Genomic DNA, 19,765 nt, shown 5'->3' on the forward strand with positions numbered 1-19,765 from the left:
TCTTGGCAGCAGTCGCTCAGTCCTTCTGAACAGTGTTCTCCTTGCCAGATCGAGCCACCCCAACTCCCGAGAAGGTGGGGAAATAAAACGTGATAAACACAGTCAAGAGAATGGTTTAAAACATACACTACTAATTGTCTCTAGACTTTTTTTTCGTTAGAGCTATTTGTTTTGGGTTTGTCCATTTGTTATCCGAAGGAAAACAGTGCTGTTTGGACCGGGATTAGTGTTTCCACTCTCTCCCTCCTCTCTGTGTCACTCCCACCTCCTCCATCTCATCCCCCGTTCCATCCTGTTCCAAGGACCGTTCTGTTCAGACGTGGCAGATGTTGCAAAACCGCTCAACAGTGCCACAGTAAAAGGCCAGCAGCATCTTCTATGGCAGTCTAAGTGTCGCCAAGTAGATCGGTAGATGAACTGCATGTCATCTAAACATAACTGTGTACAGTCCTCTATGCAGTGACAGTCCAAATAGGGCATTGCCACTGTGAGCGGTTTTACCACAGTAAAAGGCCAGCAACATTTTATATGACACAGTTTAGGACTCAAACTCACTTGGTCCACAAAGAAGTGTGGCTGAGCAGAGAAATATGTTTTTAGATTTCATTATATTTGCCTTATGCAGTACAAATAGGACACTGTGGTTCTCCCACAGTAAAAGGCCAGCAACATTTTCTATGACACAGCTCAAAGTTGAAATTCACTGATTTGACAGACCACATAAATGTTGCTGTATATAGGTAGGCTTACTAATCACGAAGTGCAATGTGTTAGTCCAGTTTATAAAAATAAAGGCCTGCATAAAATTACATGTAATATCAGCACTATGCAAATTATAATGAACAAAGATACTTTTTTAAAAACATTTTTTCTTTTTTTACTTTTTACTTTTACCATGCGCATTTATTTTGAAGTCGGAAAAACTAAACCGGAAGCTGCCAGTTGTTGCTTACCGTTGCCAACATATGTAGTTGTTGGTCCTTGTTACAGTTTCTTCCGATTGCCTTGATGCTAATATCAGATGTGATATATCTGATAAAAATGAAACATCAAAAATACACATTTTTCAAAACTCTAAACACTCTCACACATACAGTAGAGATTTGTGTATACCGGAAAATATTACTTTTCGTGAAACCACCTGAAGTGATGCTAGTGCACAATGCAATGTTACAATACTTGGGTTGTCTGAATGTTATTGATCTATTGAAATGCGCTGTTTGGTCAAACAGTAGTTTGTAGTTGTAGGTGGTACTAGTTACATATTGAAATAGGTGGCCTTGCTAAATATGGCCTTGCGAAAAAAAAAAAGAATGTCTCATGTATTTTTTGCTATTGGATGCATTGTCTGGTAGAATGACTAACGGTGAATCTGTAATTATATTTTGTGTTGATGATTAAAGCAAATGCTCTCATGGCGTTTGACAAACAATGAATGTACATTTTGGATCAATGATCCACATGACAGAGGTATCAATCAAAATGAGTGCACAATTAAGGTTTTTGAACTTTAGACAGGTGTGAGTTTTGTGTTAAGCGTTTTGAAAGTTGAGCACATACATCAGCATCAAAGCAATCGGAAAACAATGTATTATCGCAGATAATAATACTCACTGATTGGGCGCGAGATCCAAAGTAGGTGGGCTTCCATTTTACTTCGACGTTTCTGATTTGTTCGTTGGTTCATATGGGCTGTACAAGAGTGTTTCCATGGTTTCCATCGCCTTTGCTCAGACCCCATTGGCTCACATTGGAGTGAGAAAAAATGCGCTCCTCCGTCTGATTGGGTTCTCAAGTTGGCGGGATCGAAGTCGTTTCGACCTTCGAATTTTCAAAACTGAGCAGTTTGCCACAAACGACTAGAGGCGTACGTTACGGATGTTAAGGACTGAATTTGTAGAATTTTAGGGCTATAGAGAGAGTTTAGATTGATGAAGTAGACAGTTTAGGAATACATCGTCGTATATAGGACCAAAGGAAGGGACAGAAAGTCAGGTTATAGAGCTAACAATACAATACAATACAAAACAACACAGCACAGCACAAGAATGGCTGAGCAACCATTGAAGGTAAGTGTTTAGCCAGTATGCTAGCTATTGTACAAAGCTAATCCATGATAGATCCTCTACAACTTCCTACCATGTATCATATTATAACTATCGTTGCTCTGAAGTGGAATTCTCAACCAGTTTGTCACACGATCCTAATACCGTATTTTAACACAATCCTTTGTCGAATTGCACCAGGCTTCTTTAGAGCTGACATGGGGAGGCTGGTCGGGGTAGAAATCGGAAGACGGGCTCATTGTAATGCATGGAGTGGAATGGTATCCAGCACGCGTTTAATGCCATTCCTGATTCCATTCCACGCATTACAATGAGACCGTCCTCCGATTTGTGCCTCCACTGTATATGACATGATATAAGCCTGTATGGTCCTCTTTTGGCTACATAACGAGTCCCTTAAATAGGACTTAAATTAACACAATCCCTTTTCTGATGTCACTACCAGAACCTGTTTGAGAACAAGCCGGTGGAGAAGACCAAGTCGAAGAACCCTGACCGTCTGTCAGTGGAGAGGATCTACCAGAAGAAGACTCAGCTGGAGCACATCCTCCTGCGTCCTGACACCTACATCGGCTCCGTTGAGCCAGTCACACAGGTAATCAATCAGTCAAATGTATGTATGTAGACAGATTTCAACAATGGTGAGTAGCCTGTAGGACAATGGGAGTGAATCTCTAAAGTCTTCCTTCCCTCACTTCCTTCTCTAAAAGCATTGGGGGGAGGATCTGAGGTTCCTCCCCTCACTTGGACCATCTCTGTTGTGTTTTTAGAACGAGGCGGGTGGAGACTTGAGATTCACCCTGGGGTCTTAATCGGCATCTCTGATCTGTCTTATGAAAAGTCGTTCTATGATTTCACTAATATAGCGGATCGGTTTTTTTCTCTCCAGCAAATGTGGGTGTTTGATGAGGAGGTCGGAATGAACTGTAGAGATGTGACCTATGTGCCTGGTCTCTACAAGATCTTTGACGAGATCCTTGGTGAGTGAAGTACTATTAGATGATTAGTGCAGTGGAGGCTGGTGGTGGTAGAAATCGGAGGACGGGCTCATTGTAATGCATGGAATGAGGATTACAATGAGCATTACAACAAGCCCGTCCTCCGATTTCTACCTCCACCAGCCTCCCCTGGTATTGACTGCCTTTATTCCATGAGAAAATACTGCAGGACACAGAATGAATAGGCTTAACAAGACTGTATATTGACCATTTCCTGTTTATCTTCCCTTCAGTGAATGCTGCGGATAACAAGCAGAGAGATAAAACCATGTCCTGCATCAAGGTCACCATTGACTCGTGAGTATTTTTAGCACAATACTACATTTGAAAATACAAAAATGAAAGGAAAATCAAAACATTCAAAGACGAACAGACTATCGCACTGTTCTCTTCTCTTTATATTATATGAACAGTAATATGAAACCCTCCCAAACACAGTGAGAGGGGTTAATATGATTGAGTTTTGATTGCCGTCACCATGCTGTTACGAGTACGTGATATGATGCTATTCTAACGGTTCTTGTGGGTTCTCCAGTGAGAACAACACCATCAGTGTGTGGAACAACGGGAAGGGTATCCCCGTAGTGGAACACAAGGTAGAGAAGGTCTACGTTCCAGCGCTCATCTTCGGACAGCTGCTCACCTCCAGTAACTATGACGACGAACAGAAGAAAGTCACTGGTAAGAGTGTTCTGTCACAATTACTGGCCTTCCACACCAGGGGAGGCTGGTAGAGGTGGAAATCAGAGGACGGGGCTCATTGTAATGCGTGGAACGGAATGAGGAATGCTATCAAACACACGTGATTGATACCATTCCATGCATTACAATGTGCCCGTTCTCTGATTTCCACCTCCACCAGCCTCCCCTGTTGTGGAAGAGGAGTCCAGTCCCCCCCAAGTGCATTATATAGTTCTGCCCTGGCTTATTTCCAAACCTCTGTTCAGATGTACGGCCTTAAGCTAAAGACAAGCCTGCCCTTGTATTGTTTTACTTGATTGAATACTCAAGACTTGAGAGCATTCTTCTTAATGGTGAACTAAAAGATGTGCTCGACTCTTAGTCTGATTATGCATTAAACCATCATTTACTTTTCCATTTGAGAGTGAGGGCCGTATTATTTACTTATTAAACTAATCCATATATTCACCTGTGTTGTACTCAAACTTCAGGTGGCCGTAACGGATATGGTGCCAAGCTTTGCAACATCTTCAGCAACAAGTTCACCGTCGAGACGTCCTGTAAAGAGTCCAAGAAGACCTTCAAGCAGGTGGGGAGAAGTCTGAGCTGATTACAGTCATTGACAGTAGTCGACGCTGGTGGAGGTAGAAACCGGAGGACGGGCTCATTGTGATGAATGGATTGAGGAAAGATATTGAAGAACCTCAGATTTCTACCTCCACCAGCCTCCCCTGATTGACACAGTCTTGACACACAAACTCCTATATGCTTCCTGAAAACTGTGTCTGTCTAAAGTGGGGGTGGTCTATAAGTAGTCTGGTCACCCCAGATCAGTTTTGTGCTGAACAGTCAACTCTCAGTGTTGTTACCATGCCAAAGTTTGTCATGTGAACCAGAGCATGAGTTGGCAGCACAGAACAGATCTATGTCGAGACTGACCAGGCTAGGCTACGATCAGCTTGATTGACAGATTTATTTTAGGTGTGTGTTTTACAGTGTGTTCAGTCCTGTCCTTACCTGTGCTAGTCCTTATCTGTGCTTGCTATGTCTCCCTGTCTCCCTGTCTCCCCCCCTCCCTCCAGACCTGGTATGAAAACATGGGCCGTGCTGGGGATTCTAAGATCAAGTCGTGGGACGGGGAGGAATACACCTGCATCACGTTCCAGCCGGACCTGTCCAAGTTCAAGATGACCACCCTGGACAAGGACACGGTCTCCCTCATGACCCGGCGAGCCTACGACATCGCCGGCTCCTCCAAGGGGGTCAAAGTGTTCCTCAACAGCAAGAGACTGCCTGTAAGTCATAGTTAATCCTGTCTTCATCAAGTACGAGTCGTTTTATCATTCTTAGAACCACTGTGTGATTATGAAACTGATGCTGTGTATTATGAAATTGCTAGTTTAAAAACACGCACCCTGGGTCACTGAACTCTGTCAAGTGTTTTTACATTAAATCAAATCAAATTTTACTTATATAGCACATTTCACACAGGGATGCAATAGAATGCACTTTACAGTAAAAAATAAAGCGATTTTCTGCTTGAAAAGGTTGCTGAACACTGTGCTACAGTAACAGATGCAACTGTCTGTTTGAGACCTGAAGTGATGTCAGTGTAAGCTGATGGCCTTCCCCGTCCTCCCCAGGTGACTGGTTTCCGTAGCTACGTGGACCTGTACCTGAAGGACAAGGTAGATGAGACGGGCACGCCCCTCACCGTGGTCCACGAGCTGGTGAGCGATCGCTGGGAGGTGTGTCTCACCATGAGCGAGAAGGGCTTCCAGCAAGTCAGCTTCGTCAATAGCATCGCCACCACCAAGGTAACGTCTTCATCATTATCGTCATCATCAGTAGCTAACTGGTTGGGACCTGCAGGGTGGTTAATGTGACACTAGAACAAATATTAAAGTAACGTTATAGCTCGCCAGCCAGGTTCGAGTTATGGTATTTGTGATGCTCTTTGTGAGTTAACTTGTGTGGAAAGTGAGGACACATCCATTTTACACTCAATTGAAGATAACGATTTGAGATTAAATTTCAAGAATTGAACCACTGACCACAAGTTTGGCTGGATTCAATTCTACTTCATTTGGCAGCAATGTGTACCACCGTAGTTCCAAGAATTCCCCTAATATCTGAGTTTGTGTATCAGATGTTTATCTTGTGTATAGTTTGTAACATGTCCTATCGGCAGGTCAGAAGGAGACATATTAGTGTGATATCTTGAGGATGTTTCTAATGGTTTCTCTCCTCTGTTCCCTAGGGCGGTAGACACACTGACTACGTAGCGGACCAGGTGGTGAGCAAGCTCATAGAGACGGTGAAGAGGAAGAACAAAGCTGGTGTGGCCGTCAAGCCTTTCCAGGTACACTTGATTTGACTTTAAACTGTGTTGGTGTGGTGTGTGTGTGTGTCCTGGGGGAACCACACACTGTAGAGGCTTGTACTTTCACAATGATAACCATCTATAACCCAACCCAGTCTCTCAGAGACACAAGTATGTCCCTACCAGAGATGGTAAAATGCTTCTCCTGTATGTCCTCCGTCTCTCTCCAGGTGAAGAATCACATATGGTTGTTTGTCAACTGTCTGATCGAGAACCCCACCTTCGACTCCCAGACGAAGGAGAATATGACCCTGCAGCAGAAGAGCTTCGGCTCCGTCTGTCCCCTCAGTGACAAGTTCATCAAACAGGTAACAAGGAAGGCCGCTGAAGTTTAACCTCTCCATAGAAAAGACAACTAGTCCCTCCCAGAGCCAAGAGGATTGTATAGCTGATAGGCTTGGAAGAATTGTCATCATATTGCTACACCTATCAGAAACCAAGGTAAATCAACCAGCGGAGGCTGGTGGAGGTAGAAATCGGGAGGACCGATTGCATGTGTTTAATACCATTCCTCATGCCATTCCATCCACTACAATGAGCCTGTCCCCTGATTTCTACCTCCACAGAAATCAACTGCCATGTTGCTTATACCAACCAGATATACAGGAGTGCCAGGTGCACTATGGGTTGATTTGGAATTCAGTGACGTCAGTTCCTTTGCCTCATGCAAAGCCTGTCAGACACTTGTATTGAGTCTGGAATCATCATGTGTGGCCCCTGGTTCTCTCTCTCCTCCCAGGCCAACTCGTGTGGGATCGTGGAGAGCATCATGAACTGGGTCAAGTTCAAGGCTCAGACCCAACTCAACAAGAAGTGTTCAGCTGTCAAACACACCAAGATCAAGGGCGTGCCCAAACTGGACGACGCCAACGATGCAGGTATATTGACCGTGGTATGACCATAAGGTTGATGTCCATTCGACAGCAAATTATTTATAATCCAATGTACTCCCACCTTGGGGACTTGTGTAGCTGTCAAAAATGGGAAAATAATAATTTTGGATTGATCTACTGTAGAAACATTAACTTCACAGTTCCAACAGTTGATCTAAGCTCTCGTGGTTTCCCCCCCCTCCCCCAGGTGGTAAGAACTCAGGGGGCTGTACGTTGATCCTGACGGAGGGAGACTCAGCCAAGACCCTGGCAGTGTCAGGGCTGGGCGTGGTGGGCCGGGACCGCTACGGAGTCTTCCCTCTCAGGGGAAAGATGCTCAACGTCCGGGAGGCCTCACACAAACAGGTCAGATACTTTAACACACCATATACCATCTTATACAACATTGAGTACTTGATTGATTTGTATTTGTGAGTAACAAGAGTGCATGTCCCATAGGATAACACAAGGACTAAAACACTAGTTTCCACCATGGTCCGTGTCGGAAAACACAAGACAGACAAAAAACATCCAATAAAACAGTGTGATACATAATATCCAGTACAATATCCTTGGTAGAGCATGGCGCTAAGAACGCTTAGGTTGTGGGTTTGATTCCTGCTGGGACCATATATACTGAAAAATGTATTCACTCACTGCAATGTAAGTCGCTTTGGATAAAAGCGTCACCTAAATGGTGTATATTATTATTATATTATTATTATAATATACCACTGTACTGAGGCCTCACGCCAACAGATGAGCACAGAATTAGAGTTTGTATTTACTCCCTAACCTGATTGTTACGTTCGAGCTTATATAACAGGAACTCTAGAAATATAACTCCATATACAATGTACCACTGTGTTAATCCCTTTTGGGCCAGGCTAGATGACCTCTACAGCTTAATTCATACTGACTTGAATATAGACATGCTGTGGGTTTTGCAGCGTGCCAAGTCATCTGTGATTTTTCCCTCTAAATTGGTCCACAATTCAACCAGATGTAAAATGGTTGAATACTTCATCCTTGTCCTCTCTCTCTCAGATGTTAACCAACTAACCGATCACCTGCTGCCTTTCCCTCTCAGATCATGGAGAACGCCGAGATCAACAACGTCATTAAGATCATGGGCCTTCAGTACAGGAAGAACTACAGCGACCCAGAGTCCCTCAAGTCGCTGCGCTATGGCAAGCTCATGATCATGACCGATCAGGTGTGCAACGCCGCCTCACAAACTGAAACACATTCAGAGACGTGTCTGTGAAATGAATGTTTCTTTCACGTATTTAACAGTGTTTGTTATGTAATCATTACCAATCCAGTAAGTTATTGTCATCTTACTGGGAAGTCCCATTGAGACTCTAGACTCTAGCCGAGAAGACGCTAGATTCATATCATGAAAGAAAATGGGACGCACTCTGAAATAGGTTGAACTTTACATTTCAGTGAAATACCCCAAAAAACTGAGAGCTTTCTTATTTTGATGAAATCAAAAGAAATATATGTTCAACCTATTTTGGAGTGCGTCCTGCTTTAAATTGAGGACCAGCATCTGTGTAAGTAACATTAAGACAAGTCTTTCGGACAGTGCGCAAGACCTCATTCTATATGAACACTAATAATAATAATAACAACCATACTTTACCATGTACATGTGGTAAGGCCCAGATCTCTAGACTCTGACCCCCATATGTCTTGACTCGTGCTGTGGACAGGACCAGGATGGCTCCCACATCAAGGGGCTCCTGATCAACTTCATCCACCACAACTGGCCCTCTCTGCTGCATCACAACTTCCTGGAGGAGTTCATCACCCCTATCATCAAGGTACATAGTACAGTCCGCCCGGAGACTGAAGGGTTATGTGAACTGATTCTCAAATACTGTAAGAAATAGCTTGTTATGTTCAGCAACATATCTGAGTTAACTTAAGCACACAGATTAGACGACAAATCAGACAGTGGTGTTCGATGCGGTGTTGGCTTGAAACTAATCTATACATGCAGCTATCGTGCCACCTGTTGGTGACATGCAGTAATTACAATCATTTGTAGTCCTGAGGTATAAATGTAAAGTTCATGTCTATGATCTTAGGTAAATAATGTTCATTTGATCTCCCTCCAAGGCGACCAATAAGAAGCAGGAGCTGCCCTTCTACAGCATCCCAGAGTTTAACGAGTGGAAGGACAACCAGGCCAACTTCAAATCTTGGAGAGTCAAGTACTACAAAGGTTTGTCCCAAACCCCTGTGTGGTAGTGCCACTCAACAAGTAAGCAGCTACTTCAAACCTGGCTAATATGATCACACCTGGTCTATATGGGATTACACCTGGCCTTTATACCTATCCGATATGGGAACACACCTGTCGTTTTATACCTGTCCTATATGGGATCACACCTCTCCTTTATACCTGTCCTACATTATGTGAGCACAAAGTATTTTAAACACACTTTAGATCAAATAATATATAATGGATAATGATTTTTAATATGCTTCTGCTTTGCCTTCTGTGTATCCATCCAGGTCTGGGTACCAGCACATCGAAGGAGGCGAAGGAGTACTTCTCTGACATGCAGAGACATCGCATCCCCTTCAAGTACGCTGGTGCTGAAGACGATGAGGCAATTACCCTGGTGAGTTAGCTTTTACTGCCCCAACACTCTAATTACCCTGTTGAGCTGCCTTTTACTGCCCCTATACTCTGTCCTTTGTCGTTTCTCCATCTTTCACTAACAATCATTTCTGGCACTTAATTGACAAACATATTCGTTTTCCAATTCAGAAATGTAGAATCATGTTTTTGGGGATGTCTTCCCTGGATGTCCTTGATTCAGCCAGAGATGATTTCACCATCTTCTAACTGGACGTTCCTCTATTCCTCTGTTCCTCTCCCCAGGCCTTTAGTAAGAAGAAGATTGAGGAGCGTAAGGACTGGCTGACCAACTTTATGGTCAACAGACGACAGCGCAGGCAGCACAACCTGCCCGAGGTACTTCACCTTTGACCCCTGATGACCCATGACCTCGTAGATGACACATTGACCTGTAAAACACACGAGCTGCACTTGATTCAGTCTGCCAGGGACCATGGAGTCCCAAAAGTTACAAAAGTTCCCATGTTAAATCAAGCACACCTCCAAAATAGTCTCATTGTGTATTTTTCACTTCTGTATACAACCCGTAATGACCTCTGACCCTTGAGAAGACAGCCAATTTGATGTCTTCATTGATCTTATGTTCAATCCTATTCCCATTCTCTCTCAGGAATACCTGTACGGTCAGTGCACCAAGTCCCTCTCCTACAACGACTTTGTCAACAAGGAGCTGGTGCTGTTCTCCAACTCTGACAATGAGCGCTCCATCCCCTGCCTGGTCGACGGTGAGCGCTTAGCTTGGGGAGGCCTAACAGCGGTGGAGGCCGGAGGACGTAGAAAACGGAGGACGGGCTCATTGTAATGAATAGAATAGGGAGCGTTTGATGCCCTTCCTAATTCCATTTCATGCATTACAAAGAGCCCGTCCTCCGATTTCTACCTCTACCTGGCCTTGCAGCATTGCCTTGATTTTGTCCCCAATTCATAAGACACTTGTGTAGACACTTGGGTGACCATAGGTTAGCCCTGAAGGACTTTATTAGAGGCAAAGTTATTAGTGTTGGATTACTCCTTGGTTGTGTGCTAATCTGAAAGGGGTTGTGTTTGGAATTGAGCGTCATCTCTCTCTCTCTCTCTCTCTCTCTCTCTCTCTCTGTCTGTCTGTCAGGTCTGAAACCGGGTCAGAGGAAGGTGTTGTTCTGCTGTTTCAAGAGGAATGACAAGAGGGAGGTGAAGGTGGCTCAGCTGGCTGGCTCTGTGGCCGAGATGTCAGCCTACCATCACGGAGAGGTGAGACACACACACACACACACACACACACACTGTCTGTCAGGTCAGTGAGACTACATCTTGAGTGAGGTGTTCCTCCCCTTGGAATGACTCATTGATCATACTCCTTTCCCTCTCTCCCTTCTTCCCTCCGTCCCTCTCTCTCTGTTAGGTGTCCCTGATGATGACCATCGTGGGCCTGGCCCAAAACTTTGTAGGCAGCAACAACCTGAACCTGCTGCAGCCCCAGGGTCAGTTTGGTACCAGGCTGCACGGTGGCAAGGACTCTGCCAGCCCCAGATACATCTTCACCATGCTCAGGTCAGTAACACCTCTCCTTGTGTCCTTGCCTTGTCTCCTCTCCTTGTCTCCTCTCCATCTGCACTGATCAGAATACACAAGAAGGAGGTGGAAAACCCCAAAAATATAAGCGGTGAAAACTAAATGATGACTGAACATTTTCTGTCATCGGCCCAGTTCTGTCATGTCAGTGCAGGTGAGTGGAAGGAGGCATGGAGAGGACGCTACTAAATATGAATGACACTTACTGCAGTGGATGCTGGTATGTTGTTATGTTTTAGTTGGTCACATGATCATGACTTTTCTGTCCCGTCCCCGTCCCCTCCCACAGCCCCCTGACCCGCCTGCTGTTCCCCGCCGTTGACGACAACCTCCTGAAGTACAACTACGATGACAACCAGCGCGTGGAGCCAGAGTGGTACATCCCCATCATCCCCACGGTCCTGGTGAACGGAGCAGACGGGATCGGCACCGGCTGGGCCAGCCGCCTGCCCAACTACGACGTCAGAGAGATCGTCAACAACCTCCACCGCCTGCTCAATGGGGAGGAGCCCCTGGCTATGGTGAGGAGGAAGGGAACAAGCGTGGAGTGTAGATTGGAGAGTTTGGGACAAGACCATAGTTCATTGATATTGATTAACTTTATTGCACATTCTTGTTAGAATACATTGAATTGCATTGCATGAAATACAAACAGTATTTGAGTTGAATAGCTGTCACTTTACCAATATTCTGCAATGAATCAATCCAATACTTGCCCGTTTTTTCCTTGTATAACTGTTTTTCTTCCCTCCAGCTGCCCAACTACAAGGGATTCAAAGGCACCATTGACCAGCTGCAGACCAACCAGTACATGAACAGTGGCGAGGTGGCCATCATTGACGACACCACCATCGAGATCTCAGAGCTGCCTGTCAAGACCTGGACTCAGGTTGGTACAACAATAGTACCCTTTTGTGCTCGTTCATAATGAGTATATTAAAAGGAATTCACAATTGCTGGAAACCCATGAGAATAAGATTAGATTGTAAAATCATATGCATGTTTCCCCTCTCACTCCCTCCCTCCCTGCTCTCTCTCCCTCCAGACCTACAAAGAGAATATCCTGGAGCCCATGTTGAACGGGACAGACAAGATTGCTGCTCTGATCACAGACTACAAGGAGTACCACACAGACACGACGGTGCGCTTCGTGGTAAAGATGACGGAGGAGAAGCTGAGGGAGGCAGAGGCCGCAGGCCTGCACAAGGTCTTCAAGCTGCAGAACCCCCTCACCTGCAACTCCATGGTAAATGAGGCTAGTCCTTCAAGATGCATATGCAACAACGTATTCCTTTTGAATCAGTTCCCAAAAGAAGCAAATAGAATTTTAATGTTGTATTCATTTTATACAGTCATGTCAATTAAGAACACATTCTTATTGACGATGACGACCTGCCATTGATCGATACAAGTCTATATTTGTTTGTCTTAAATAAATCAACTCTTCAATGAAAGGGACAAGCAATGCCCACGTGTTGTGAACCCAGACTTACCGACTCTCATTGTGTATAGGTCATAACAGTATTTAGCTGAACAACATTTGCTCGGGGGTTTTATTTCTTGACTTTCTATCACGATAGTAATTGTTTTTATTGATGTATTAGTACGTTTCTAACATGACTCTGTCTGTGTTCTGCCCCTGCAGGTGTTGTTTGACCACGTGGGCAGTCTGAAGAAGTATGAGTCGGTGCAGGACATCCTCAAGGACTTCTACGAGTTGAGGATGAGGTACTACGTCCTGAGGAAGGATTGGCTGGTCGGCATGCTGGGGGCGGAGAGCGCCAAGCTCACCAACCAGGCCCGCTTCATCCTGGAGAAGATCGAGGGCACACTGGTCATCGGTGAGTCAAGACCACCCTAAGGTGGTCTATGCTCAAGCTATCAACAAATTCTGTTGACATGCAACAATTTGCTAATGGTAGGGTAAGGTTTGGGTTAGTGGATAGTTAGTTGAACAGTTTGTTGATGGTTGGTCATCTATACATGTTCTGCAGGGGATTATCCAAAGTGTCAGTTTCCTTGATGCTGAAAGGTACCTAACCTCTGTCGCTCTCTCTCGCTCTCTCCAGAGAACAAGCCAAAGAAGGAGCTGATCCGCATGCTGCAGGAGATGGGCTATGACTCTGACCCTGTGAAGGCCTGGAAGCAGGATCAGGATAAGGTAAGGGAACACACCCACCCACACTTAGGGCCTCAAGTGTCTGCAGCTTGGTGCAAATTGGAAATTGAACATAGAAACAGGTTAAAAAAAAGTAACATTTTTATAGAACGCAAACAAAGACAGTTCCACAAATAACCCTGTGATTCAGCTCCATCTGTGAGGGGAAAGTGTATCATTGATTGAAAATCTGGCCTTAGCCCTGTAATTGTTCTGTTTGTACTTGCATACCAAGCCGTTTACGAATAGCACTTACGTAAGTTAAGTTTCATCTTCTCTTCTCCCTCCCCTCACAGGACCAGCCAGTGAATGAAGATGAGGAGAAGGAGGAAGAAGACACCAGCGGGCCAGATTTCAACTACCTACTGAGCATGCCCATGTGGTTCCTCTCTAAGGAGAAGAAGGAGGAGCTGTGCAAACAGAGAGATGCCAAGGTCTGATATTGTACCTCTCCTCCTGTCAATATACTGTGTACACACACACACACCAAGGTGTGATACCTACCCTCTCCTCCCAATATATTGTGTGTACACACACACATTTTATGATGGTAGTTTTATATAAAATGATTAAATATGGACCTAAAATCCATATTTTTATGGAAAGTGCTGACTGTTTCCTGTTCATTACACTCCCTGTCCTCATGTCTGACCCTTAACCCCTTCTCTCCCCTGTAGATGACGGAGCTGGACACCCTGAAGAGGAAGAGCCCATGTGACCTGTGGAGGGCCGACCTGGCTGCCTTCACAGAGGAGCTGGAGGTAAGAGAGAGAGAGAGAGGCTGATCAGTCGCACAGATCCTGTCATTCTGGAACCATCAGAATTATGATCGGTCCTGTCACTAGTGGTGGTTAATCCCTGTAATATTTAGAGTCATTCCCATAACAACACCTGGGTACTGTTCAGTCGGCCCAAAATGGCAGGGAAATATTTTTGAAACAAGGGTTAAGAGGTACTGCCTGAATCTGTCCAATACAGATGACAGAACGCAGATGTTCGCTACTTGGTGACAAGACCTGCTGAACACAATCCTGGTCTGGATGAGTGGATGTTTCTAGAAATCGGAGGACGGGTTCATTGTAATGCAGATCCCCCGACCTCCGATTTCTACCTCCACCAGCCTTCCCCCCTGCTCTGGATCATCTTCATTAACACACTACCATCCCTAATCTCTCATCTTCTCTTCCGCCCTCGTCTCCAGCGCGTGGAGGAGAAGGAGAAAGAGGGCGCTACCATGCCCGTGGTGAAGGGCAAGACTGGCAAGGGCAAGGCGGTGAAGGTGAAGCAGGAGACCATGCCCACGCCGCAGGGCCGCCGCGTCATCCCACGCATCACCAGCACCATGAAGGCCGAGGCCAACCGCAAGGCCGACGTCAAGAAGGGAGAGGCCAAGAGGGGCAAGAAGAGCAAGGTGAGGGCTCTCTCAGACATCCAGTCATTCATACACAGCTATGTCAAACACTAGACAATACTGTTTTAAAGGTTAATAGACGATCAAGAGAGGCAAGGGGACCACGGTGAAGGTTCCCTCAAAGTCTACCTCCACCAGCCTCTCCACTGATATACAGCTCTGTAAAAATCATGGGTTCAGGACAGGTCAATATTTCACTTTTGGTTTCACATTGAGGTTTTTCCCTGGGTGCCAGGGGACAATAAAGCTTTTGAACTTTGATTCCTATAGTTATAGTACAGCTAATTGTTCCAATTTAAGTCACTGATTGACTATTGCTTGTTTTCCATTCATGTTTATTTCCTTCTAATAAATTCTGTCATTCTGCCTGTCTGGTTGTAGTCTGAAGACGTGGTGCTGAAGATGGAGTTTGACGAGACGAGAGAAGAAGGAGAGGACGGAGGAGAGCAGGCTGGGTCTGAGGAGATGAGTCTGGCTGCACGCCTTACCAAGAAGACCAGGGCCCCGGCCAAGGAGAAAGGTGAAGAAGGAGAAGAAGATAGTGACGATGCAACCCCTTCGGGGTCCTACTATTAAACACAGCAGGAACCACCTGAGAACTCCCACAATATCCGCTGTGTTAATTCATTCATGAGTCCCTCACATAGAGTACTCCTTTGCTGCATCAGAAACATGAGAAACCATTGAATGAAAGAGAAATGGCCAATTCAGACATATAGGCTTGTTTCCCCAGATAGTTTAAGACTAGTCCTTAAGTCCTGGACTAAATACCAAGTTCAATGGATGATCCCCATTGAATGGGTAGTTTAATCCAGGGTCTTAACCTGGGTCTGGGAAACTGCCCCTGTGTCTGTTTCAATTCATCTTTTAACGGATAGATGCTCCGTGTAATGTATCTACCCTATTCATAATTCATTGATATTAACCAAAGACCCCACACACCCCCACACCCCTCCTCCCCTCCAGCATCAAAGGCAGGGAAACAGACCACCCTGCAGTTCAAGCCCATGGCGGGGAAAAAGACAAAGAAGAACCCCTGGTCCGATGATGAGTCGGGGGCCGACAGTGATCTAGAGGTTACCATGGTGACGGAAGAGGAGGCCCTGGCCCCGCGGGAGAAAAATGAACGCAAAACCAAAAGTGAGATACTGGTCCTGAACCACTAAAAACTGACTTACCATAACTTCTCAAACAACCAACTCTTACCTCACAAACAACTAACCCTAACCTCTCTTCATCACTAACAATCCAACAGAATTCAGTAGATAAATCTGTCATGTCCTTTCAAAACCAACTAACCTCAACCTGGTCTAAAACAACTAACCCTAACTTCTCACCATATGTCTCGCTCCATCATATGTATTTAATCTATCGTGTAAGTGTATACAAATCTAACATATAATATAGTGTAATAAACTGCAACCTTTTGTCTTCAAGTGTCTGAACTTGGGCTAGTCTATTGTATTTGTCTGTCTGACCTTTTCCTTGTTCCTCACAATGGGGAATGTTTGGTGGTTTTCAGTGAATGCATCACTTCCTGTCTCTAATTGTCTGTGCGACCCCACTTGACCTCTGTTTAGGCCTGGCTCAAATGGACCTTAGATAGCTTGATTACTGACAGTTGAATCAGATATTTCTCACAACTGTCTCCTACTCGCCATACATCAAGGGAGGCTGGTGGAGGCAGAAATCGGAAGATGGGCTCATTGTAATGCATGGAATGAAATGACAAATGGTATCAATGTTTGATACCGTTCCTTATTCCATTCCAAGCATTACAATGAGCCCGTCCTCCGATTTCTACCTCCACCAGCCTCCCCAGCTGTACATATAATACTGGAGGCTGCTGTTTTAGCCCATTCAGTGATACGATGTCTAGCTATGGCAACATTCTGTGTCCTGCACACATTGTGAATAGTAGTAATAATGAATTTAATTTCTCTTTAGATTATATGGGGAGGAAAACTGTACTAATGTGTAGCACCCACCTGTTAAAGCTTGAAGGTCGCTATTTCACTAATAGTCAGTATTTCTACTTACAAACACAGTCGTAACACAAGACGTCTTTGTCCCTTGTTTTACTGTACTGTCTGGTAACGTTGACCCCAAAACAAATTCACATAAACTACTGTTGATTGTCAAAGTTTGAATTGAATCATGCCGTTTCCGCCCACCCCCACAAGGCACAGTGAAGTACAGCATGTCCAGCAGTGAGGATGAGTTTGACGACTGGGAGAAGAAGAGCGCCCCTAAGAAGAGGGCAGCGGCCATTAGTGACGATGACGACAGCTACGCCCCCGAGCCCACCGCTGTGGTCGACAGCGAGACGGACTCTCCTGCACCCCCTCCCCCCAAGGCCCCCGAACCCACGTGAGTGTCTGCAGAGAGAACTAGAGACTTCTTCTGAGTGGAAGAAAGTGCTTTAACACAGTTATAATTGTATAGGTTACACTCTCTTGTCTTGAGTGGTCAAAAGAGGCACAGCGCTGGTGGTCATCGATCCGTTATTTAGAATACGTGCAGTGGATTAAGCTGAAACATTCCACACTCGCTTCATTGCAAAACTTACTGCAGTGATTTTGCTGAACAAACTATTTTAATATCTCCTCATTTAGGAAGAAAGTGGTGAAAAGCAAATCAACAACAGTGAAAGAAGCCAAGTATAAATCCAGCTGTAAGTGTATCCTTCCTTCCATGTCCTTTCAACTGATTAGAAGTTCTTTATTGGCTAAATAATAATGCAAGAAAGAAATAGGAAAGAGAGTCTTCTTCGACGAGTGTTGCGGAGTAGTAAACGGTATGTGTTTTTGTTTGTTTTACAGCTCAGTCGGATGAAGACGCCATGAAGGAATTCAAGCCTCCAGTCAAGGCCAAGGCTGCCCCCAAGCCCAAAGCTGCCCCCAAACCCAAAGCTGCCCCCAAGGCTAAAGAAGCTGCCCCCAAGAAGCCTGCCGCTCCCAGGAAGAAGGCTGCTGGTAACGTCTTCATCTCTGTCACCTTAGCTGCCAGCTTCTATTACTAGGGCTCAGTTTGACCTCGTCAGGTCACAGGGTCAGGAAAAACTCTAGGCCTTTATAATAATAATGATAACAAAGTGTAGCCTAATATTGGTGTCATACCTATTTTACTTTACAGTGTACTCTGGATCAGTGAAACTCAATTACTTTGGTTTAGTCATTTTTCAACTCCAAAAGAATTTTAAAATTAATCTATATATTGTTTTGGTTCCTTGGGGGGCCACTGAAAATCATCTCACGGGCCACCAATTGAGTATCAGTGCTCTAGATTTGACTAGCTAGAGAAATTGCACTTTGAGTGAATGGAGAACTGAGGTCAGAAATACATCCGTATCCTCTATACCAACTCCTAAGCTTGTCAACCCTCTGTCCCCCTCTAGACGTGAAGCAACCGTCTATCTTCGATGCGTTTTCCCCCAAGCCTGCAGCTAAGACCACTGCCAACAAAGCTGCTACCGTTGACTCCAGTGACTCAGAAGGAGAGGCTGCGGCCCCCGCCCCATCTAAAGCCCCCCCAGCCAAGAAGGCTGCTGCTGCAGTGCTGTACTCCAGCGACTCAGAAGGGGAGGCCGCGGCCCCCGCGCCGTCTAAAGCCCCCCCAGCCAAGGAGAAGGTTGTCCGCAAACGAAAACAAGCCCTGGACAGCGAGCAGTCGGACAGCAGCTCAGATGACCTCATGTCCCGCCTTAAGGGCAAGAAGACCACCACCGCCAACAAGGTCAGTCAGGACGGTGGTAGTGGTGCAACCTGACTGAGTGTTTGAACATGGGTCTCCCACTCACTCAACACCCCAGCCTTGTTTTGAAGTCTCTGGCAATACTACTCGTTATAGGAGAGTTGTTCCAAACCACCTCTGCTACAGTAGGGCTACTGTGTTGACAGTAGCCCTTGGCTGAATGAGATATTCATGGTACTCATATTTGGTAATTCATCTTTAGCTGTGACTTGTATGTGACCCTGACTGATCCTGACCCCATGTTGTTTCGGTACCATGAAAGTAAAGTGGCTACAGTGAAATATAGCAGCTTTCAAAACCCTCGCTCTCAAACAAATACACTTCTATCTGTTCAATTATTGATCCATCTCTCTTTCCTTCTTTCTCTTCCTGTAGAAAACCAAGAGATGGGATGAGGACGACAGCTTCCAGCTCTCGGACCAGGAAGCTGCTGTGGCACCCAGGAGCAAGACTGTCCGCACCAAGAAACCGGTCACTTATGCAGACTCTGACTCTGAGGAAGACTAGCTTGTAGACATCTTCCTCCTTCGCTATCTAATATGGTCAATGTGTCCTTATAGCAAAGAGGCTACAAATGAAGTCCCTTATGTTATTTAGTTTGTTTTATATACTCTGTCACAAGGTGTCAAAGTGGCTTTGCTTAGAACACTTTTTTCTTACAGCTTTTGTACAGGAGATGAGGCACACAAGAAACATTGATAATGTTTTCATAACTTGAAGAAGAAGAAAAAAGAAAAAAAAGATTAATAATTGTTAAACGCTATGGTGTGCTAATAACAGAATGTATGTTGTGTATGTCTAAACCTCGTATTTTTGTCCTTTTACTGCAAGGCCAAATACAGTGACGGCATATTTGTTAGATTTTATGCAAATGACCTGACTAGTTTTAGTTGTTTCTCCCTTTTCTTGAAACTGGTTTGGTCTTTTCACATTTTTATATCCTTGTCTTGTCTTGTAAATATTTAATTGGATGTCTTTTTAAACATTTCTGGAAAATAAAGTCTGTTCATAAGAATGTTTCATTTGTTATCTTTCTTATGAAATGGGAGAGGTTTGTTTCTTTCCAGAACCAGTTCTTCTGCCTAGGGGCTAACGTATGTCTTCTGAGGTCTGACGCACCCAGTGATTTCACATTGTGCATGTGAGAGAGAGATGGAGCAGGGGTGTATTTTTTATATAAATATATACACTCACTTAACACTTTATTAGGAACACCTGCACACCTTCTCATGGTGG

The 19,765-nt window shown here is 44.9% G+C and overlaps 1 protein-coding gene across 1 annotated transcript; it reads left to right on the forward strand.

Annotated features, from left to right (window-relative positions):
- Window positions 1-1,845: 1,845 nt before the first annotated feature.
- top2a (DNA topoisomerase II alpha) lies at window positions 1,846-19,545 on the forward strand. The gene is made up of 35 exons (XM_083686914.1): window positions 1,846-2,069; window positions 2,512-2,661; window positions 2,956-3,046; window positions 3,298-3,361; window positions 3,600-3,745; window positions 4,237-4,334; window positions 4,828-5,040; window positions 5,389-5,562; window positions 6,006-6,107; window positions 6,299-6,436; window positions 6,868-7,006; window positions 7,209-7,366; window positions 8,091-8,216; window positions 8,719-8,829; window positions 9,128-9,233; window positions 9,527-9,636; window positions 9,900-9,992; window positions 10,267-10,381; window positions 10,765-10,886; window positions 11,038-11,186; window positions 11,497-11,728; window positions 11,962-12,096; window positions 12,253-12,453; window positions 12,853-13,048; window positions 13,277-13,368; window positions 13,662-13,799; window positions 14,043-14,126; window positions 14,567-14,776; window positions 15,158-15,296; window positions 15,743-15,916; window positions 16,960-17,146; window positions 17,392-17,450; window positions 17,599-17,751; window positions 18,174-18,511; window positions 18,905-19,545. Exons 1-35 carry the CDS (start codon window positions 2,049-2,051, stop codon window positions 19,034-19,036), a joined length of 4,896 nt encoding a protein of 1,631 aa, XP_083543040.1. The 5' UTR covers window positions 1,846-2,048; the 3' UTR covers window positions 19,037-19,545.
- The last annotated feature ends 220 nt before the right edge of the window (window positions 19,546-19,765 follow it).

This window comes from Argentina silus (genome assembly GCF_951799395.1).
Source record: "Argentina silus genome assembly, chromosome: 16".
Classification (NCBI taxonomy): domain Eukaryota; kingdom Metazoa; phylum Chordata; class Actinopteri; order Argentiniformes; family Argentinidae; genus Argentina; species Argentina silus.